Source organism: Odontesthes bonariensis, chromosome 19 (genome assembly GCF_027942865.1).
Source record: "Odontesthes bonariensis isolate fOdoBon6 chromosome 19, fOdoBon6.hap1, whole genome shotgun sequence".
Lineage (NCBI taxonomy): Eukaryota > Metazoa > Chordata > Actinopteri > Atheriniformes > Atherinopsidae > Odontesthes > Odontesthes bonariensis.
The window spans coordinates 24,686,440-24,710,796 of NC_134524.1; the positions used below are offsets into that span (position 1 = coordinate 24,686,440).

Below are 24,357 nucleotides of genomic sequence, written 5' to 3' on the forward strand. Positions count from 1 at the left end.
TTTACACTCAGGGAAAGGATGCTATGTCAACAGCAGATAAGCTAACCAATACATTAACCAGGGTGCAAAGCTGGCTACGCAATTCTTGTTTAATGTTGAATGAGAAAAAAACTGTGCACATGCTGTTCTCCAAAAAAGGAACAAGTCATAATATACCACCAATGTCTCACAGCAAAATGTCTAAATGCAAAGCCCATAACAAACACACAAGTCATACCACTGACCCACCAATGTCTCCAAATGAACATGCTGTCTTTTTGGACGGAGTGGAATTGGAGACAGTAACTGAATTCAAGTATCTTGGGGTGATACTGGACTCCAATCTTAGTTTTAAGAAACACACCAAGAAGGTTACCAGCACTTTAAAATTCAATATACAAAATTTTAAACAAATCAGACCTTTTATTACAAATGCAGCTGCAAATGCCTACCTGGACTGTATGATTTTATCCCATATTGAATACTGTTTTACATCCTGGATGTTTGGGGGTATCACCACTCTTAAACCAATTAAACAATTATACAAGAAAACCTAGCCATAAAGGTCTACGATCGGAAACCCCAGTCTTCCCATCACTGCCCAATTCTAAAAAAGCACTACTTATTAACCTTTGAGAATCTCAGAACATTCAAAAGCACCTGTCTCATCTATAGATCTCTGAACGGGCTGGCACCACCGCCCCTGGGTAACTTAATTAAACAGAAAAACAGGGTGATAATGACAAGATCAGCCACCAGGGGGGACTGTGAGGTACAGTTTAGGAGAACGGCATTTGCACAGAAGGTCCTATCAGTCTTTGGTTGCTCTATATGGAACACAGTTCCGTTGGCCATAAGGGAAAATTCAACGTATGTAGCTTTTAAGAAACAACTAAAAACATGGCTTACAGATAACCAGGACTGTAAACATGAAGGGTAGTTTTAGTTTTAGTTTTATCAAGTGATATGGAATGTTGTACATTTTATTTTCTTGTTTCCTGTTTTTATCTTTGTCTTGTCTTGATTTTAGTGTGAACAGCAGGACTACAGATGGAAATTAGCCTTGGAGCTAAATCTGGCATATTTACATTTTATGTTTATTAATATGCAGAGTCCTGTCACAAATAAACAAATAACTAACTGAGCACACTGAGGAGCACTGTGAGCAGCATCAGATGTGCACGCTGTGGCCACACACCTGTATCACACCTGTTCAACACCTTGGATCATAGCCAGTTACATGGCTTATTAAAAGAATCAAATCACAGCAGCAATTTCCATTAGTTTACTTTTAATAAAAGCGATTTGGCCCACTTAAAATGAAAAAGACAAAAATCTTGTTGTTCATGAGATGTGTTATCTGTCTCTGTCTCTACGAAGCTGACAACGTCGTCAAGTTTCGGAAGATGTTCTTCTTTTGGAATTTCATAGTTCTTATTTAACCATTTGGCCCTGAGGTCTGATGGTAGCTTGCCAATGATCTCAACCAATGTGTGGCGACCACTGAGCTCTTCCTCACACTTCATGGCAACAAGCGTATCCTCACAGCCTCTCAGTTGGTCTGCGAAGTCTCTGAGTTGCACATTGTCTCTTATCTCCTTAAAGTTAAAAACCTTTCCTACCCAAGCTTGTGAGATGGAATGAGGATTTCTGAATCTTGTTCTTAGTCGCTCAAGTGCCTCCTTGCTACCCGCACTAGGATTGGGGTTGTATAAGCAGTGACTTATGGCCTCTCGAGCCTTTCCTTTGGTGTACTGGTGTAGACAAGTTAACCATTGTGGTGAAAAGCCTCATGAACTTCCAATACTGGAGGGGGGTCTCCATCAAACTTGACCATATCCCTTGGTGGGAGCCTAAGAGAGTCTACTTGGACTTGATACTGCTGCCTTAAACTCTAGCAATTGTGATATTGAATCCCTAGATATTGGTGAAAGTGACGGTTTAGTCATTGCAGGGATCCTGCCAGCTCTCGGTGTAGAATAGAAATCTGCAGTCAGGGCTTGCTTCTTTTGTTCATTGCGTAGCATCTGTGCATCTAGCTCGGCCTTGTAATGCATTCGCAGGAGTTCCAGTTCAAACTCCTCTTTGTTGCGTTGAAGCAGCACTTCAAAGTTTTCCTGTTCCCTCTTTCGCAGAGCTTGTAGCATCTCTAGCTCTCCTGACACAGAATTTTCATCATTTGTGTCGGCTTGAGGTTCATTGACTAAATCATTTTGGTTTGTGACGTCTAACTCCTCATCAACATCTGGCTGATCGTCAGCTCCATCTTTCACTTCATGCAGCCAGGCTAGAGCCTCATGACGCACATCATGAACGCTCATCAAGATAAGCTTCTCATAGGCATCAAACTCTTCTTTATCAATGTCATCAGTGAGTCTATCATGATAACATCTGTGTGTTTCTTGAAGTTGTGTGAGGGCTAGGTCGAGGCTTTCCAATGCTGCTTTCTTTTTTTTTTTTTTAATGAAATTCAGAAACAAACATTCACATCCGGTACATGTGCATATATCTTGCATCTCGTCTGTCCTAAATGCCAAAGTGGTATTTTTGTTTTATGTCTAAACGATTAAAAAAAAAAAGAAAGAACCAAACAACAACAAAAACACACAAGAATATGTACAAAGTGGGGAGTGATCCTTTTTATATGGCATAGTTATTGATTTGTAAAAATAAAATCAGGCCTATGGGGCATGACATAGTTGACCCAGTTTTCCCAGTATGAGGTGAATTTCTCCAGTTTAAAATGAACAAATGCTGTTATTCTCTCCATTTTATAAATGTCCATTGTGATGTCCATTCAGATGTTGACAGTTGGGCTCTCTTGTGATAGCCATTTCCTGGTAATATTCATTTTGCAAGCCATTAGCAGGATATTTATGAGGTGCTTATCTCTTTTCAGCCATCCCTCAGGTATGTGTCCGAAAAACATAGTCTTAATGTCGAGGGGTATTTCGCATTTGATGATGTCCTGTAGGGCGTTGTGTATCTTTTTCCAATAGTCCTTCATGACCGGGCAGTCCCAGAAAATGTGATAATGGTTTGCATTTTGATTTCCACAGTTCCTCCAGCAGACTGAGGAGTTATTGTCATAGTGAGATTTCCGGGAGGGTGTAATAAAGCACCTAATCAGGCTTTTCCAGCCAAACTCCCTCCACTTCTGTGAGCTGGTACACATCCATTGATACCTCCATATTGTTGTCCATTCTTCTTCAGATATAATTATTCATCCTTCCTACTCCCATTTTGTTTTAATATATGAAGTTGAATGTGATTTCAAATTCGACAGACTCTTATATAAACATGAAACAGTTCTATTAATAGTTTCTGAATTATAGGCTTTTGTAAACAGTTCAATCAAACGTGCTAATCTTTGTTACATTTTTCATCTTCGTATCAACGTAGTGCCGCAGCTGCAGATATCCATAGAAGTCTTGTTTTTCTAATAAATGTGTCCATTTAAGCGTTTCAAAACTGAGCATTTTTCCATCTTTCATTACCCTGCATAAGGCTGTTATACCCTTAGCTGTCCAATCTTTGAATCTAGAGTCCAATTAATTAGGTGTAAACTCTGAGTCATAGGCGCACCATTTAAGAACTGTAATATCACTCTCGAGTTTATGTTCCTTTATGATAGTTTTCCATGTCTTAAGGGTCCATTTCACCCATGGGTTATCAATGTTATTTATGTGGGTTTGTAGGTTATTATCAGCTAAGATTGCTTGTATGGGAGTAAAGGGTATTAATTCCTCAATGTTTTTCCATTGAGCAGTATATGACGGGTTGCACCAGCATATCACTGCTCTCATCTGCGCTGCAAAATAATAATTTCTAAAATAGGGTAAGCCCCATCCTCCATCTTGTTTAGCCAGCTGTAAAGTTTTGAGGCGAACCCTTGGTCTTTTACCTTGCCATATAGACCTGGATAGCATTTTGTCCCACTCGTTAAATTGGTTTTGGTTAATCTCTATTGATAGGGTCTGAAATAGATATAAAAATCTTGGTAATATATTCATTTTAATAGAGTCAATTCTCGAACTAAGGCTGAAGAAAGGAATTAAGTTCCATCTTTCTATGTCATCCTTTATTATTATTTTATGTATGGGTAGATAATTGTGTTCTGATAATTTTGTAAGATCTTTTGGTAGGTTGATGCCTAAGTACTTAAGAGACTCTGTTTGCCATGCCAAGGGGTAACTACTTTTGATTTCTCCTGGTGGGCTATAATTATATGAGAGTAACTGAGTTTTACTTATATTGACTTTATATCCTGAAAATTGACCGTACTGTTCAAATGATTGCATCAATTTAGGCAGAGAGTATGTTGGGTGCCCAAGATAGACCAAAATGTCGTCTGCATAACAGGCCAATTTATATTCCGTCCCTTTAATAGTGATTCCTTTGATGTCTTCATTTTGTCTAATATACTGAGCTAGTGGCTCCAAATATAATGCAAAGAGTAGTGGTGACTAGTGATGGCAAAATGAGGCTTTGTGAACCAATGAGGCTTTCCAACCCAAAGGTTCGCCAAAAGGTTCATTACCCGAAGCCTCATTGAAACGGTCTCTCTAGTGACACCTGCTGTGCAAAAGGAATATATGACAGACTAAATTCACCCAGAGTTAGAGCATCCTGCAATATAAAATAAACAATTGTTGTCACTGTGTCTCAATGAAAATAAATGTGTGAAAACTGCATATATGGAAATATTATTGAGTGCTATGGTGTTGATAACTCAAATGAAATATATCAATGATGTACACTGACTACAGTGCTTATGGAACTGGGAGTATGAAAGTGCTTATGGGACCGGGAGTCAGGAATAAACTGTAACAGAGCAGTATGGGCAACAAGACAAATATAAGTTATTGGTTTTTATTTTAAAAAATGTGTGTCAATAACGTTGCGGTTTAATATGCCCAGAAGAAAAAAGAGCGACAACAACTACCGATAACTATGTTCTTCTCTCGAAAAAACACACACTGCACCGCGGGCTTTAGAAGAAAAAAAACGCTGAGTCAGGATGCAGCGGCTCAGTCAGAAGAGCAGTGAAATACACGCGAGTCACTATTTGTCCTACTGTAGCCTACTTTGTATTTTTTTTTCATAATCATTTTTCATTTCCTCCCGTTCTAATCCAATGACTCGGGTCGCGGTGCTGATCTCCGCAATTTGAAGCCTTCAGTTCGTATTGATGATTCAAATTATTATTTTACAGTAGGCCTACAGTAGTTATTTGTAAAAAAAAATAAAGGTTACTACTTCACGGATTTCGCCTATCACGGGTTCTTTTTGGAACGTAAACCCCGCGAAAAACGAGGGTTCATATCCTATATAACTATTCTAACACTATTCTAACCTAATTACGATATATTCTAATGCAGTATAATAATAATAATAGATGATATGACTGATATAATAACTGAACTTAACCACTAACTCTGATACAACCAACGCACACTCTACCTCTCACCAATACCAAACGCCAACTCAAAACCCTCGAAGTGCCGCGAGGTTCAAACCCTTTTTATGCGATAGTGACGCTCAAAATGAATCAGTGACGTGTACACTGAATCCGAGGCCTCGTTTGTCATCAGTCACGTGATTTTTATGGAAACGATACAAGCCTCGAACCAACGCTTCATCTGGCTCGCCCCTTTTTGCTCGACACATGCTCCGAGGCCTCGCTTCAAACGCCACATCACTAGTGGTGACCAAGCGCAGCCCTGTCTGGAGCCCCTTTCTAGCGTAAAGCTATTTGATAAATATCCGTTGATTTTAATCCTGGCAGTAGGGTTGTCATATAGTGCCTGTATGGTTTTAATAATTGTATTGTGGAAGCCAAATCTATATAGGACTCTGTAGAGAAAATTCCAGTTGACCGAGTCGAAGGCCTTTTCAGCGTCTACGCTTATCACAACAGCTTTAATTTAATTTTTTTGTATATGGTCCATAATATGTAGTGTCTTTCGTATATTGTCTTGTGTTTGGCGTTGGTGTATAAAACCTGTTTGATCGTTACGTATCAACGTTGGTAGAAACTCTTCTAATCGTCTGGCCATGATAGAGGTAAATAGTTTATAGTCTACATTAAGAATAGAGATTGGCCTAAAAGATCCACACTCCATTTTATCCCTGCCTTCTTTTGGTATGGCTGAAATTATTGCCTCCTTCCAGCTGGGTGGCGTTTGTGCCTTTTTTTTAAAGCCCAGTTCAATGTTGGAAGTAAAATAAGGATTAGTTCTTTTTTAAATTCCTTGTACCACTCTGCCGTGTAACCATCAGATCCTGGTGACTTGCTTAATTTAAGCCTACTAATTGCAGCTTTTAGTTCTTCTTCAGTTATATCCGCAGTCATTATTTCATTTTGTTCTCCATCTAGAGTGGGTAAATCTAGGGGATTCAGGAAGTTGTCAATTTGGGTTACACTCCTACCTGGGACTTCAGAATATAGGGTTTTATAGAACACTTCAAAAGCTTCCTGAATTTCATTTTGTTTATTTTTATCACTTTTGTTCTTGGATGCCTAATTTTATGAATAGTATTTTCCGCTATCTTTTTTTTCAATTTCCACGCCAATACTTTCATAGATTTAGATCCACTTTCATAGTGTCTGTGTTTCAGAAACATTAAGTTTTTCTTGATTTCTTGTGTGGTCAGACTATTAATTTCGTTCCTGATGTTTATAATTTCTCTTAATGTATCCTGTGCCAGATCCAATTTATGTTTTCTTTCTAGTTCTTTTAGCTTGTTTTTTAAATCCTCTAATTTTATATTCCTATTTCTTTTCCTAAATGTAGGTATTGCTATAATTTTCCCTCTTAGAACAGCCTTCAAAGTATCCCATAACATGGGAGGTGAGACCTGTCGTTGAACTCTAAGAAGAGACTAATTTCCGATTTAATTTGTGCCTTAAAAGACGGATCATTCAGCAGGCTTGAGTTCAATTTCCATGTGTTATTTTTTGACCGCAGGTTAAAATCAACAGATAAGTATATTGGTGCATGGTCACTTACATTTATTGTCCCGATTCCACATGTATATATTTTATCTTTATCCTTCCCGAATGTTATGAAATAGTCTATTCTTGTATAGATAGAGTGAGGAGCAGAATAGTGAGTGTAATCCCTTCTGTTAGGGAAAAAGTCTCGCCATATGTCAATTAATCCCACCTCTTCAAAAAGTGTGTTTACTTTCTTATATAGGGACTTCATATCACGTGTTTTTCTACTAGACGAGTCTAGCTTTGGCTGTAGATGTATATTTAAATCCCCTCCACAGACCAAAAGGCCTTCTGTTTCCGCTACCATAATATCAGTGATTTTTTTGGAAGAAACTAATATCACTCCCTTGGGGTGCATAGATGTTCAATAGGGTGATTGGATTCCCATCTATCTTTCCCCTGACTAAAATAAATCTGCCCTGCTTATCCCCCATTTCGAATACTTTTTCAAAGTTTAGCTTGTTTGAGATGTCCTCTCCTATGTCCTGATTTGTATGAAGAAAAAAACAGATTAGTGAAGCCCATTCTCTTTAATTTGACATGTTCCTTATCTGTCAAGTGGGTCTCCTGTAAATAAACTATATGGGCTTGTTCTGTCCTAATTTTAGATAGGATTTTACTGCGTTTAATTGGATTCAACAGCCCATTGACATTGAACGAAATACATTTTACTTTGTCACTAGCCATGTGTATTTATTTGTAAGTGTATCAGCAAAATGAGACTTAACAGCTCTACTCCCTGAACAAACAAGAACAACAAACATAAGTAAGAAAGAAAAAATAAAAAAAAAGGTGTGATTCCAAGGCTGGGGTCTCTAATAGATGACCCTGGGCTAAGCTAGATAGAACGTCTAGCTGTGAGGGAAAGCCTCTCCCACCTGTGGGCTGAGGGCCCTCACCATGGCACTCGGAACAAAAAGGAAAAAGCTCTCTGTTCATTACACAGAAAATGTGTCCTTATGCATCCCTCGTCTGTATATATTCTCACCTAGTTGGGGTAAGGGTATAGATGTAGATGTCTTGAGATGAATATAGCACCGCCTTAAAAAAGTCAGTCAAAACTTATAATTCCTCTGGAGAGGGTGAGGGCTGCCCTCTGAAGGCTTGGAGCTCTCTCCCTGATATTTTTCTCTCGCTCCTCACCTGTCCTTCGCCGGCCCGGTCCTCCCACTGTTTCCCAGGCGGAGCGGGACAGCTGTTCAGCCAGACTCTCCCTCGGTGTAATCACACTGACTGGCAGACCTCTGTCCTTCATGTCTTTGGTCGCCTCCTCCGCTGTCTGATACAGGATTCGCGTCCCGTCCTCATAAAACACTCGTAGTTTGGCGGGGAACGGGGTCTGAAAGCGGATATTTCTCTGCTTTAACACTCGCTTCGCCTCAGCATATTCCTTCCTCTTCTGCAGAACTGCTGGGGCGTAATCTTGGTCAAAGTATATTATTTTCCCATTCAGGAAGACCTTCTTCTTTCCTCAAGCCTTGCGCAGAATCTCTTCTTTAGTCCTGTAGCGGAGGAATTTGACTATTATTGACCGCGGCTTGTCTTCCCTGTCTCCGGCGGTGCGCTCTCTTGACATCAAGCTCCATGGTCTGGGGGATCTCCAGCGTGTCCCGCAATAGTTTTTCCACAAACTACATCATAGACGACCCCTCGGCTCCTTCGGGAACATTGTATATCCTTAAATTCTCCTGTCGGGATCTCCCTTCATGGTCGAGTAGCTTGTTTTCTTGCTGATGCATGACTTTTATCATCTTGTTCATTACGTGCTCCACGTTTTGAACACGGTCTTCCACCTTTTCAATTCGCACTTCAGCCTCCGCTATTTTCTGGTTAATGATTTGGTGATTTCTGATTTAATATCGTTTAATTGTTCTTTTGTGTCTTTTCGGAAGTCCCAAATTTCCTCCAAAAACTTGCGGCGGCATTTGGGTGAATGTTAGCATTAGCTCCGCCATCTTGTGCTTGTGTAGGTGAGCTGTTCTCCGGATTGTCATCCTTTGCAGGATCTGCAGCAGTTTTTTCTTTGTTTGTGCGCGTCTTCCCCATTCTTGCCCCTCTTGTCTGTTCGAGTATTATCTGAAAATCTGTATTTGACAGTCTAATGGGGCGAAATAACTATTTTCGCGAGGGAGCTCTCACTTTATGCTGCCATTCAGGATGATGGCATCACTGGAACCCCCCAATGCTGCTTTTCTCGGATTTTTATATTCACAGCCATTATCATCTTGGTTACAGCTGCTTTAGCTTGTCCTCGCCTCCTTTTCAGTGTTGTAAGGTCCTTTTCTCCTGCAGAATATTTGGCTTCAGACATGGTTGCCACTCGTGTTTAACTTTGTTACGAATAACATATGGTAGTTGTTGGAGCTATACTATTTTTCTTTTTGAGTAATTGTAAATTTAATGGTTAATTTGTTTATTGTTTTCATTATTATTTTGCTCACATTAATTATTGATATTTTGCTAATATTATTGTCTAGTTATTTGTTTAGTTAATTGCTTTGCTTTATAGGTTTAGTCTTTTTCTTTGATTTATTTACTGATGTGATTTGAACACTTGGAGGTAGTAGTGGGCATAGGCACACCTGTATATAGATAGGAAGTAGGTGGTGATCTGTGTAGGCACCTGGGTGATGGGCAAATGTTTTTTTTTTACCAGTGCAAGAGAGACCATGTTGTTTGCTCTTCTGGAATAACAAATAAACCAGCCTCACCTCAAAACTTCTGCCTGGAAATTGGACTATGTCTTGCCTGCGTACATTACCTGCCCATGGTACCTGAAGTGTTCGTTTGATTTGCTTTAATTTAAGTTTTATTTAATTTGTTTGACAAACGGCCACTACGGTAGTCTTTGTTGTTGTTATTGTTTATTGCCTTGTGAATTACACGGTTAAACTGTAAACAAATAAATTTGCAATATTTAGCATTTTTAGCATTCAAATACACACATATTTTAAACCATAGATTTTAAAGCTTCACAGTAAAACATATGCACATATCACAGCCAAAGTTGAGCTCGCGTTAACTCACATTTTACAACATTATAAGCCACATATAATTTCCCTTTGAACACATAATCCTCAATCTGTTTGGTGAACGAAACAAGTGGTAGCATTTCGCTAACTAGCCGCTAACGTACAAAATCCTTAGAAACAGCTAGTATATTTCAATAGTTTAATGCTAATCTGCGTAACAGCCCATGCAGAAAATACACATTTCCCGATTGTTTACAACGTTCAAAATGAACTTGCCGCGTTGGGCAATGTATCAGAATGTAAGTCAAAGTATTGAGTTTCGTGTCGTTGGTATGCTACTTTTAATGACGGCAAAGAAGTTCCCGTTTTATCCCGTTTTTATTTTCTTAACTACATCACTTCCGGTTTTCATCAAGACCCAAATCGATTTTCAATTCAATTCATTTTTATTTATATAGCGCCAAATACAACAAATGTCATCTCAAGGCACTTAGATAGTAAGTCCAATTCAAGCCAATTGGAATTCAATTAATTAATAATAATCATAATTGATAAAATAATCCAATTCGTTCATATAGAGCCAATTCAAAAACAATTTCCTAGCTAAGAAAACCAACAGATTGCACTGAAAACTTTTTGTTTTTCGGTCCAATCTCCCGGCCTGAGCGACGTGCCTGAGGCGACTGTGGAGAGAAACGACTCCCTTTTAACAGGAAGAAACCTCTGGCAGAACCAGACTCAGGAAGGGTGGCCATCCGCCTCGACCAGCTGGGGTTTGAGAAGACAGAAAGGGGGGGGGGGGGCCACCGCGATGGCGGCACTGTAACACCATTCAGGATATCTGTTGGAACAGGGAAACACGAGTTAATGACCACAATAATATCACATATACATAAAGAGAGTAAAGTGAGGAAAGGTGTGTCAGATGAGGCCCCCCAGCAGTCTAGGCCTATAGCAGCTTAACTATGGGATGTTTCAGGATCACCTGAGCCATCCCTAACTATAAGCTTTATCAAAAAGGAAAGTTTTAAGCCTGGTCTTAAAAGTGGAAAGGGTGTCTGCTTCCCGGACATTTACTGGCAGCTTATTCCACAATAGAGGGGCCTGATAACTGAAGGCTCTGCCTCCCATTCTACTTTTAGAAACTCTGGGAACCTCAAGTAAACCTGCAGTTTGGGATAGAGATGCTTAACTCGAATCTTTTGGGTGATCCGGGCTGATCGGATCATTTCAAGGAGGTGATTCGAGTTATACGGATCACTTGAATCACTTGAGTCACTTATTAAAAAAAAAAAAAAAAAAACCTTTCTGCCGTTTAGTGGCTATGCGCCTCGCCTTTATTTTGTCCCATTTATCAATTCATTTTGATAAATCAAAGAGCAGCCTACGGCTACAAGTTCATTCATTTATTTTTGTCAAGTAATAATTCAATGCCATTTTATCTGAAAGCCAGACATGAAATGATTATTTTTCAACGACTGTACAAGATGCATGAAGCCACGCTAACCGAGCCCGTAGCGAGCTGCAGAGGCTTCAGCAGTCAGATGGGTTGACGACGACAATCCTTGCTGCCGGCAGAATCGAAACTTAAAAAGATCCGAGTTGGCATGGATCCGCTACTTGCCTGTCTGACCACTGAATCGCTGGCTCTGAGTGACTCAGCGGGTCAGACGGGCAAGTAGCGGATCACTGCCAACTCGGATCTTTTTAAGTTTCGATTCTGCCGCGTGACTCGACTGGCCGTGAGTCACCCAGAGCCGGCATGATTCGCCCGACTCAGCTTGCGAGCGAGTAGAGAGATAGAGCCGAGTGCGCCGCGACCCGCGACTCGCAGAGTGATCCGTTCGAGCAGTACGAGTCAGCGGGGATCCGTCCCGTCCGGACGGATCCAAGTCAGGACGGATCAGTGGGGGGCATGGCTCACTTAACCAACAACAAACGGGCTCGTGACAATTGGGGCGGGACTAGCTAGCTAGCACCCAACTACACCAGTTCTAACATGATTATTACAATTCTTCCTCTTTATTTTTTTATTATTTATCACACAAATACCAGTCTGTGAAAACTACCAGTCTGTGATTGGCTGGTGGCGTGGCTCATTTATACAACTAGGAGTTGCGAGCGAGCAGAGCCGAATGCGCCGCGACCCGCGACTCGCAGAGTGATCCGTTCGAGCAGTACGAGTCAGCGGGGATCCGTCCCGTCCGGACGGATCCAAGTCAGGACGGATCAGTAGGGGGCATGGCTCACTTAACCAACAACAAACGGGCTCGTGACAAACGGGGCGGGAGTTAGGTTTCGTTTCACTCAGTGTGTGCCTGTGACTGTGTGTTCGTGACTGAACTAGTAGGCAACTAAAGAGGGATATATATAATATATATATTCCGGTTTCATCATTTCTCTCACGACAAAGGTGCAAGAGCGCTGTAACTGCCATTTGTTGACATAATGAAATGCCGTCTGGCTCAATTTGGGCGGATCTCTTTTTTTTTTTTTAAGGCGGATCAAATGCATGCCACCATCCGGTCTGCCCGGGTGACGTATTTATCCGGGTTGAAAACCGGATAACCCGGATTTTGTTACAGCTCTAGTTTGGGAACGAAGTGCTCTGTTAGGAAAATATCTTATAATGAGATCTTTAAGATATGATGGAGCTCGGTCATTAAGAATTTTATATGTAAGGAGAAGAATCTTAAATTCTATTCTGAATTTAACAGGGAGCCAATGAAGAGAAGCTAAAACTGGAGAAATATGATCTCTCCTGTTAGTTCTCATCAGAACTCTGGCTGCAGCATTTTGGATCAACTGAAGGCTTTTCAGAGAATATGTGGGACAGCCCAATAATAAAGAATTACAGTAGTCCAATCTTGAAGTAACAAATGCATGGACTAGTTTTTCTGCATCACTCTGAGACAAGATGTTCCTGATTTTAACAATATTACGAAGATGAAAGAAAGCAGTCCTAGAAACCTGTTTTATATGCGAGTCAAATGATAAATTCTGGTCAAAAATAACTCCAAGGTTCCTCACTGTAGAACTAGAAGCCAAGGAAATACCATCTAGAGTAACTATATAGCTAGACAATTTCTCCCTGAAACGCTCAGGTCCAAAGATAACGACTTCAGTTTTGTCTGAATTTAGCAGCAGACAGTTCTGAGTCATCCAGGTCTTTGTCTTTAAGACATGCTTGTAGTCTGACCAACCTATTGGTTTCATCTGGTTTTATAGATAAGTACAGCTGAGTATCATCAGCATAGCAATGGAAATTTATGCCATGCTGTCTAATAATGTTACCTAATGGAAGCATGTATAAAGTGAAAAGAATTGGTCCAAGCACAGAACCCTGGGGAACTCCATGACTTACTCTGGTGTGTGAGGAAGATTCTTCATTTACAAGAACAAACTGAAATCTATCAGATAAATATGATTTAAACCAGGCTAATGCAGTTCCTTTAATCCCAATAACATGTTCAAGTCTGTGTATTAAGATACTGTGATCGACCGTATCAAATGCAGCACTGAGATCCAACAGGACAAGCACAGACACAAGTCCGCTATCAGAGGCTAAGAGGAGATCATTGGTAACTTTCAGCAGTGCAGTTTCTGTGCTATGATGCACTCTGAATCCTGACTGAAACTCTTCAAACAGATTATTTCTGTGTAAATGATCACAAAGCTGAGCTGCAACTATTTTTTCAAGAACTTTAGACATAAAAGGGAGATTGGATATAGGTCTATAATGAGCCAACACTTCTGAATCAAGAGTAGGTTTTTTAAGTAAAGGTTTAATTACAGCAACCTTAAAAGTCTGAGGTACATATCCTGTCAACAAAGACAGATTGATCAAATCCAATATGGAAGTGTCAATTAATGGGAAAACCTCCTTGAACAGTCTGGTTGGGATTGGGTCTAAAACACAAGTTGATGGTTTAGAAGAGACTATTGCTGTTGTTAGTTCAGAGAGATCAACTGGGCAGAAGCCGTCTAAATACAAATCAGGTTCTAAAGATACTTCTAAAGCTGCTGTACTTAATGATACATCACTAATTATAGTGGGATGGACTCCATCAATCTTCTCTCTGATAGAAACAATTTTATTAATAAAGAAGCTCATGAAATCATCACTGCTGAGAGTTAAAGGAATAACTGGCTCAGCAGAGCTCGGACTCTTAGTCAGACTGGCTACAGTGCTGAAAAGAAACCTGGGATTATTCTTATTCTCTTCTATCAATGATGAATAATAAGCAGTTCTAGCTTTACGAAGGGCTTTCTTATACATTGTTAAACTATCTTTCCAGACTAACTGAGACTCTTCTAAATTAGAGGAACGCCACTGTCTCTCCAGCTTTCTTGCAGTCTGCTTTAAAGCACGCAGCTGTGAATTATACCAAGGAGCCAACCTCTTCTGACTGATTACCTTCCTTTTCAGAGGGGCAACATTGTCCAGTGCTGTACGCATTGAAACTATAGTGCTGTCAACAAGAGAGTCAAGTGTTGCTGGAGTAAAGTTTAGGTAGTCGTCCTCTGTCATATCTGCACATGGCAGTGAAGAAAAGGATGATGGAATTAATTCTTTAAATCTGGTTACAGCATCCTCTGATAGACACCTTGTATATGTAAATTTCTTCTCAGAAACTGTATAGTCAAGTAATGTAAACTCAAAGGTTATCAGAAAATGGTCAGATAAGACAGGGTTATGAGGGAACACTGTTAACTGTTCACTCTCAATGCCATAAGTCAGCACAAGATCAAGGGTGTGATTAAGGCAGTGAGTTGGTCTGTGTACACTCTGAGAAAATCCAATAGAGTCCAATATAGAATTAAAGTTCATATTCAGGCTGTCATTTTCAACATCTACATGAATATTAAAGTCACCCACTACAATGACTTTATCTGTACTCAGCACTAACTGGGATAAAAACTCTGAGAATTCAGACAGAAACTCAGAATAAGGGCCAGGTGGACGATACACAACAACAAACACAAGAGGTTTCTGGGATTTCCACTTTGCGTGGGAAAAACTGAGAATCAGATATTCAAAAGAGCTCAAACTAATCTTGGGTCTGGGACTGATGAGTAACCCTGATCTGAAAATAGCTGCCACTCCTCCTCCTCTGCCTGTGGTTCGAGGAACGTGAACATTTAAACAGTCAGAGGGAGTTGCTTCATTAATGCTAACATGATCCTCCTGCTGCAGCCAGGTTTCTGTAAGACAAAATATATCAATATGATGATCACAAATCAACTCATTCACTAACAGAGACTTCGAAAGGAGAGATCTGATATTCAGCAAACCACATTTAATAGTTTGATGTTTTTGTTTAGTTAAAGTTTTTGTTTTAATAATTTCTTGTTGCACAAGAGGATTTTCTCCTTTTGTGTTAAGCGATTGGGTGGGTAGCAGCAGGTGGGAAGCTGCAGAGAAGTGTGTAAGACTACAACTCTGCATCCTGGTCTGAGCCCTGGGTTGTCATGTTTTAGGGTGGCAAATAAATTCATCCATATTTCTAGAAATGAGAGCTGCTCCTTCCAAAGTGGGATGGATGCCGTCTCTCCTCATCAGACCAGGTTTTCTCCAGAAAGATTGCCAATTATCTATGTAGCCCACGTTGTTTGCTGGACACCATCTAGACAACCAGCGATTGTAGGACGACATGCGGCTAAACATGTCATCACTGGTCAGATTTGGCAGGGGTCCAGAGAAAACTACGGAGTCCGACATTGTTTTGGCAAAGTCACACACCGATGCAACATTAATTTTAGTGACCTCCGATTGGCGTAACCGGGTGTCATTAACGCCGACGTGAATAACTATTTTACCATATTTACGTTTATCCTTAGCCAGCAGTTTTAAATAGGATTCTATGTCGCCCGCTCTGGCCCCTGGAATGCATTTGACTATGGCCGCTGGTGTCTCTAATGCCACGTTTCTGACTATAGAGCTGCCAATTACCAGGGTTTTGTCCTCAGCGGGTGTGTCGCTGAGTGGGGAAAATCTGTTTGAAGCGTGGACAGGTCGATGGTGAACAACGGGCTTGACTTTAGAGCTATGCCTCTTCCTGACAGTCACCCAGCCACGATGTAATCCCGGCTGCTCGGGTTCTGCCTGGGGGCGGCTAATGGAGCTAGCTACGCTAGGTGGCTCCACACTGGCAAAAGGGGCCTGGCTCGCTATCGGTTGATTTTCAACAGTGCAGAGCCGAGCTTCCAATTCAGATAACCTCGCCTCCAAAACTACAAAAAGACTACATTTGTTACATGTACCATTATCGCTAAAGGAGGCAGAGGAGTAACTAAACATCTGACACACGGAGCAGGTGAAAGCAGGAGAAGGAGGAAGAGAACCGGTAGCCATGCTACGCTAGAGAACCAGACACACCGCTAAAAAGTGAGAATAAAGATTAAAGATCTGTAGGAGTGTGTTAGAACAGAACGGTAAGCTATAGAGTTTTAACTATGCAAAATTGTGTAAGTTATAGATCGAAATAAAGTGATTATCAGTACTCCAAGCGGAGCAAGAAATTCCACAGTGCACAAGCAAGGTAACAGGAAGTGATGCAACACGTCTTACCGCAAAGCGTCACAGCGTCAGTAAACAGTCTAAGTTTACTGTAAGTAAACTTACATAAGTAAGCATGTGATCTAAAAAAAATTTACAAGCTCCCGGGAGGAGTGAACACAACATTATGATTAGAATCAAAGATTACCCCAAGGTACTTAAAGTGTTCAACCACATCAAGTGTCTCTGCATCCACCATGACTGATGGTTGCTGTCCCTCTGTTGGCTGCCGGGAGTAAAACATCAGACTGTTTATTTTCTTATTCACCTGTAAACAACAGTTTTGGAGCCAATGGGACACTGGCACCGTGGCTCCTGAGAGAATTGCAGCAGCTTCTTGAATTGAATTGGCATGACAGTATAATACAGTGTCGTCAGCATATGGTTGCCTCTTTATATTTCTACAGACATTTGGTAAGTTATGGACATTTAGGCTGAATAAAACAGGACCCAATATTGAGCCCTGTGGTAATCCAGCAGAAGAAGTTAGGTATGAAGATGACGAATCACCAATTTTAACTGCCTGTTTCCTGTGCGACAGGTATGATTTCATCCAGCAGAGGGCACTATTTGAAAAGTTGAAATGAGTTGATTTAGTAATAAGCACATAATGATTAATTGTGTCTAAAAGCACGCTTTAAATCAAGAAATATAGGAGCTACAAAGCCACCCTGATCCAACAAGCGCTTTAATTTTTCTAGGAAATAACAGGTAACTGTCTCTGCTGAATGGAATTTCCTAAATCCAAACTGCATTGGATGAAGAGTGGCATGGCCATTATTTCAGTGTTCAGTCAGTTCTGTGGTAACCCATTTCTCCGCTACTTTGGAAATTCTAGGTAAAATACTTATGGGTGGATAGATTTTGTCGGCCTTAAATTCAATTCAATTCATTTTTATTTATATAGCGCCAAATACAACAAATGTCATCTCAAGGCACTTAGATAGTAAGTCCAATTCAAGCCAATTGGAATTCAATTAATTAATAATAATCATAATTCATAAAATAATCCAATTCGTTCATATAGAGCCAATTCAAAAACAATTTCCTAGCTAAGAAAACCAACAGATTGCACTGAAAACTTTTTGTTTTTCGGTCCAATCTCCCTGCCTGAGCGTGCCTGAGGCGACTGTGGAGAGAAACGACTCCCTTTTAACAGGAAGAAACCTCTGGCAGAACCAGACTCAGGAAGGGTGGCCATCCGCCTCGACCAGCTGGGGTTTGAGAAGACAGAAAGGGGGGGAGGGCCGCAGCGGCGGCGGCACTGTAACACCTTTACTTAAAAAACCTACTCTTGATTCAGAAGTGTTGGCTCATTATAGACCAGAGTAACTCCATGACTTACTCTGGTGTGTGAGGAAGATTCTTCATTTACAAGAGCAAACTGAACTCTATCAGATAAATATGACTTAAACCAGCCTAATCCAGTTCCTTTAATCCCAATAACATGTTCAAGTCTGTGTAATAAGATACTGTGATCGACCGTATCAAATGCAGCACTGAGATCCAACAGGACAAGCACAGACACAAGTCTGCTATCAGAGGCTAAGAGGAGATCATTGGTAACTTTCAGCAGTGCAGTTTCTGTGCTATGATGCACTCTGAATCCTGACTGAAACTCTTCAAACAGATTATTTCTGTGTAAGTGATCACAAAGCTGAGCTGCAACTAATTTTTCAAGAACTTTAAACATAAAAGGGAGATTGGATATAGGTCAATAATGAGCCAACACTTCTGAATCAAGAGTAGGTTTTTTAAGTAAAGGTTTAATTACAGCAACCTTAAAAGTCTGAGGTACATATCCTGTCAACAAAGACAGATTGATCAAATCCAATATGGAAGTGTCAATTAATGGGAAAACCTCCTTGAACGGTCTGGTTGGGATTGGGTCTAAAACACAAGTTGATGGTTTAGAAGAGACTATTGCTGTTGTTAGTTCAGAGAGATCAACTGGGCAGAAGCCGTCTAAATACAAATCAGGTTCTAAAGATACTTCTAAAGCTGCTGTACTTGATGATACATCACTGATAATAGTGGGAAGGACTCCATCAATCTTCTCTCTGATAGAAACAGTTTTATTAATAAAAAAGCTCATGAAATCATCACTGCTCAGAGTTAAAGGAATAACTGGCTCAGCAGAGCTCGGACTCTTAAGGCGGTAGCATGGTTGCCGCGTCTGTCACGGCGGTGGTGGACCGTGACGTCAAAATGACGTTTCAGGCCTGGCGCTTCCCTTGAAAAGACGGCGCAGCGCGTTGTCGTGCACCAGTCGATTTTTGTAACTTGGCGGCGCCGAGCACAACGAACCGGATGGACCGATGTGAGACCAGGCTCAGTGAGGAGGTGCGTTTGTACAGGCAGCTGTACGAAACTGCAGTGAAACAGCACAGGGAGCACGTAAACTACCAAAACTGGTGGACAGAGATTGGCAGAACTTTGGGGAAAGAGGGAGAGTTCTGTAAGAATGTGTGGAAGAAGCTACGGGACAGATATGTGAAGGCAAAGAAGAGGGCAGAGACTCTGTTGATGCCGGGGGCTTCAGACATTCACCTCTTTTAACTGAATTAAAAAATTAAAATGATCCGAAAACTGCAGCAGTATCATTAATTACAGTATTCTTGCTCTTGACAGCGGCATTGTTTTCTTCTCCACTTTCCTGATTGTAGAGTAGAGGTAACCTTCACGTAGCAGCGCCACCTCTGTGACGGAGAAAATTGCAACTACTGGTGCGCAACGACTTGTGCCACTATATAAGGTCCTATGGCGGGCACGAACACGTGACGTCATCAACACCGCTCGTGCGAGCAGACGCGGCAACCATGCTAGAGCCTTAAGTCAGACTGGCTACAGTGCTGAAAAGAAACCTGGGATTATTCTTATTCTCTTCTATCAATGATGAATAATAAGCAGTTCTAGCTTTACGAAGGGCTTTCTTATACATTGTTAAACTATCTTTCCAGACTAACTGAGACTCTTCTAAATTAGAGGAACGCCACTGTCTCTCCAGCTTTCTTGCAGTCTGCTTTAAAGCACGCAGCTGTGAATTATACCAAGGAGCCAACCTCTTCTGACTGATTACCTTCCTTTTCAGAGGGGCAACATTGTCCAGTGCTGTACGCATTGAAATTATAGTGCTGTCAACAAGAGAGTCAAGTGCTGCTGGAGTAAAGTTTAGGTAGTCGTCCTCTGTCATATCTGCACATGGCAGTGAAGAAAAGGATGATGGAATTAATTCTTTAAATCTGGTTACAGCATCCTCTGATAGACACCTTCTATACGTAAATTTCTTCTCAGAAACTGTATAGTCAAGTAATGTAAACTCAAAGGTTATCAGAAAATGGTCAGATAAGACTGTTCACTCTCAATGCCATAAGTCAGCACAAGATCAAGGGTGTGATTAAGGCAGTGAGTCGGTCTGTGAACACTCAAATCCAATAGAGTCCAATATAGAATTAAAGTTCATATTCAGGCTGTCATTTTCAACATCTACATGAATATTAAAGTCACCCACTACAATGACTTTATCTGTACTCAGCACTAACTGGGATAAAAACTCTGAGAATTCAGACAGAAACTCAGAATAAGGGCCAGGTGGACGATACACAACAACAAACACAAAAGGTTTCTGGGATTTCCACTTTGCGTGGGAAAAACTGAGAATCAGAGATTCAAAAGAGCTCAAACTAATCTTGGGTCTGGGACTGATTAGTAACCCTGATCTGAAAATAGCTGCCACTCCTCCTCCTCTGCCTGTGGTTCGAGGAACGTGAACATTTAAACAGTCAGAGGGAGTTGCTTCATTAATGCTAACATGATCCTCCTGCTGCAGCCAGGTTTCTGTAAGACAAAATATATCAATATGATGATCACAAATCAACTCATTCACTAACAGAGACTTCGAAAGGAGAGATCTGATATTCAGCAAACCACATTTAATAGTTTGATGTTTTTGTTCAGTTAAAGTTTTTGTTTTAATAATTTCTTTTTGCACAAGAGGATTTGCTCCTTTTGTGTTAATCGATTGGGTGGGTAGCAGCAGGTGGGAAGCTGCAGAGAATTGTGTAAGACTACAACTCTGCATCCTGGTCTGAACCCTGGGTTGTCATGTTTTAGGGTGGCAAATAAATTCATCCAAATTTAAAGACGGGGGTGACCCGAGGAATCTTCCATGTTGATGGTACCGTTCCTTATTTTATGGATAGATTTACAAGATGTGCAACTGGGTCAGCAAGAGCCTGTTTATTGGTCTTTAAAAGGTCACTAGTAAGACCAAATGAATCTCTGGCCTTTTTAGAGATGAAATATGTGAGCATTTAAAGGGCTTCGCAAGTTCCTCAACTGAGCCAATGAAAAATCTATTGATAACTCGCAGTAATCTCCAGATTGTCAGTTAGCTCATCATTTACCTGGAGCTGTAGATCACTAAGATGGGGAGATAACTCATTTAGATTGTTCCATATTAGCTTTTAATCACCATTTGCCCCATTCATGGCCTCAATATAGAATCTGCTTTCACCTTACGGGTCATCCTTAAGACTTTATCTCTATTTTTCATTAATTTTATAATTTCATTGTTCAACCAGGGCAGATTATTTCTATGTTGCTTGGATTTACCTTTTTTTTGTGAATCGTTATAATATCATTGACTTTTTTAATAAAGTTATCTGAGCTAGCCTCAATGTCATTATTTTCCAGAATATTAGACCTTCTAGATTTTGGATTTCCTCATTCAGGAATTGTTGCTGGCTTTTGGGTATGAAGTAGAACTGGTGACCTCTGGTGGATGCCATTAAATGCTTCCTCTTAATTTTCCATGAGCACAAGATAAAATTGTGATCTGACAGGCCTGATAATAGATTAAAAGTCCATTATCCATCATCTTCCGCTTGTCCAGGGGTCAGGTCGTGGGGGCAGCAGCTTGAGCAGAGAAACCAAGGCATCCCTGTCTCCGGCCACTTCCTCCAGCTCTTTTGGGGGGGACCCCGAGATATTCCAGGCCAGCCGAGAAACATAGTCTCTCCAACGTGTCCTGGGTCTTCCCCGGGGCCTCCTCCCATTGGGACGGGCCCGGAACACCTCACCAGGGAGGCGTCCAGGAGGCATCCTAACCAGATGCCCGAGCCACCTCATCAAAATCTTAGAGATTATTTCAGGATTATTAGTAAATTTTGGATCAATTGTTGTATTTGACGTATTAGTTATTCTTGTTGCTTCTTTTATAATTTGTGTCAAATTGTACTCATCCATCAACTGTTTAATTTTTTTCCTGACTTGATGTTCCAGTTGATATTAAAATCAGCGAGTAGGATGATTTCCTTTTTGGAGTTGCAGTGATTTAAGATTGTCTGAAGATGATCATAAAACATCCTTTGCTGAGGTGGATCCCCACAAATCACAGTAAAAGACATTGCAGAGCAGAGTGATGCATTTAGACCAGTGCACTCAGCGTTAACGTCTTAAGGCCACCTTATTAGTTCACGTTGAAACTTCTCTCTGACAGATTAATACTCCCCCACCTCGCCCTGCTTCTCTAGCCTTTCTAAATACATTATATCCTGGAATGCTGGTAGCTGCTGTAGATGATGATGAATGTGTCAACCAACTTTCAGATATTCCAAGTATATCAATATTAGAGTCACTTAATAAATGTTCCATTTGCTCAGTTTGTGTTTTTCCTGGTTAAAAACAGCAAAGTGTTTCCTGGTTTCATCTCCTCTCTCTGAGCTGCAGATCCAGATGTGCTTAGACTCAACATGAATTGAACCTGGTGGTGGTAATATTCTGGGTCTTTAATGGTTAGATGACAGGTTTGTAGAGTTGTTTTAACAAAGAGAAACAAAGGTTGAGTTAAAACGGACTGTGTTTCCCTGATGGCTATTGAGCTGAATGGCTGCAGACCTCTGAGTTGTAAGCTGGAACAGAGGGTTAGTGTAAAGAATGTCATCTATTACCACCACTGTTACTTTTATTCCTTTAAACCAGCGGCCATCAACCTTTTTCAGCCCAACCTCTACATGGTGTTTAAGTGAACAACTTGGACAAGACTCTGGTTCCTTCCATCATTTAGAAATATTGTAGCTGAAGTTCCTTTTCTTAGTTTCATCATGACAAAAAGAATTAGTAAAAGAGCAAAAAGCCAGAGTTTACTGCTTAAAAAGCTGAACGTGTGCAGAACACATCAGAGCACAGTGCTGATAGCTGAGGGCACTTATAGACGCACCCTCAGCGTTCACGTTTGATCTGAGATATTGAGACCTGTGTGGCTCGGTCTGTCCAGGTCCAGTTAGAATATGTTGGTTAGCGTAGGTTGGCATAGAGAAATCTTTTGTGTAATCTTCAAAAGGGTCTAAGTCTTCTTCCTCTCTGTCATTGCAGAAACGTAGAGCCCAAGAGGGATCCAGATGGCACTGCTGTAAGGACTGTGGGAAAGTTATCAAACGATCAAATCTGAAGTATCATCAGAGGCTTCATACTGGAGAGAAGCCATACAGCTGTGACCAGTGTGGGGCAGCTTTCACTGCATTATCTAATCTAAAGAGACACAAACGTATTCACACAGGAGAGAAACATTTCAGCTGTGGTCAGTGTGGGGCAGCTTTCACTAGATTATCTCATCTAAAGACACACCAACGTATTCACACAGGACAGAAACATTTCAGCTGTGTTCAGTGTGGGGCAGCTTTCACTACATTAGGTAATCTAAAGACACACAAACGTATTCACACAGGAGAGAAACCTTTCAACTGTGGTCAGTGTGGGGCAGCTTTCACTCAATCATCTCATCTAAAGAAACACCAACGTATTCACTCAGGAGAGAAACCTTTCAGCTGTGGTCAGTGTGGGGCAGCTTTCACTCGATTAGATAGTCTAAAGAGACACCAACGTAGTCACACTGCAGAGAAATGATTGGCTTAAATCAACAACAATTTTTACGGCCGATAAGCAAACATTCACCTGGGAGCAGCAACAGGAACTACCAATCAGAAGCCTTGCCTTTGTTCAGATTAAAAATCTTCTTTGTGGATTACCACCTTCTCTTGTCAGGACTTTAGTTCTGAATGTTCTGTGGGGAGCACATGTTTGAAGAACCATTGAAAGTGCTTTATAATTTGTTGGGATTGCTTTAACTGGGGACGGATCTCCTGACGTTCAAGACAAACATGGCATCAATTGTGAGTTGATGGACAGAACAAAATGCAGTCTGTTTGAAAGTAGAAACATGTTTATTCTGTTATACGGAACATATTTGTTTTGTTTAAAGTTAAGATCCACAAAGTAGCTTTGCACCAGCTGTGGGTATTTCTGTAAACATCTGAAGAAGCAATATATCATTTCAGTTTGATGTGAAGTCGAGCTTTACACTTGTCTGTATTTCATTGTTCTGCATTTCATTAAAGGTCAGATGTTAACTTTTCTCATGCTTTTCATGTTCTTGCTACACAGATATTTTTGAAGAAAATGTGTGTTTGGTTACGAGGGAAAGTTGACCCTTATCATCTTCCCCAAAGACCCAGAAATCTTTAACGCAGTCTGAAAAAGGTTTGGAGTTGTTCTCTGTACTTCTCTGTACTCATGGCCCCACCCCTGGGCCTGGCCCAGGGGTGGGGCCATGAGCTGCCACAACATAGACTGGGAGCTATGTTGTGGCAGCTCATGGGGAGTGAGTGAAAACAAAGATACTTAAAACTAAAGTAATGTCCACAGTAGGGCTGGGCGGTATACCGTTAAAAAAACGTGATCTCGGTTCACACCTACACAAGGTTCGCTTTTTGATGAGAGACGGTTTTGTTCTGTTTTTTTTTTGTTTTTTTTTCATAACGAGCCGCGTAAAGGACCGTGTATACTCT

The 24,357-nt window shown here is 40.8% G+C and overlaps 1 protein-coding gene across 1 annotated transcript in view; it reads left to right on the forward strand.

The window, feature by feature from the left end:
• LOC142369309 (uncharacterized) overlaps nucleotides 1-22,076 on the forward strand; it is a 29,835-nt gene extending 7,759 nt beyond the window's left edge. Inside the window, exon 3 of the mRNA XM_075451649.1 lies at nucleotides 21,405-22,076. Coding sequence (XP_075307764.1) covers nucleotides 21,405-21,524 — 120 coding nt within the window. The 3' untranslated portion in view covers nucleotides 21,525-22,076. The remainder of the gene's footprint in view (nucleotides 1-21,404) is intronic.
• The last annotated feature ends 2,281 nt before the right edge of the window (nucleotides 22,077-24,357 follow it).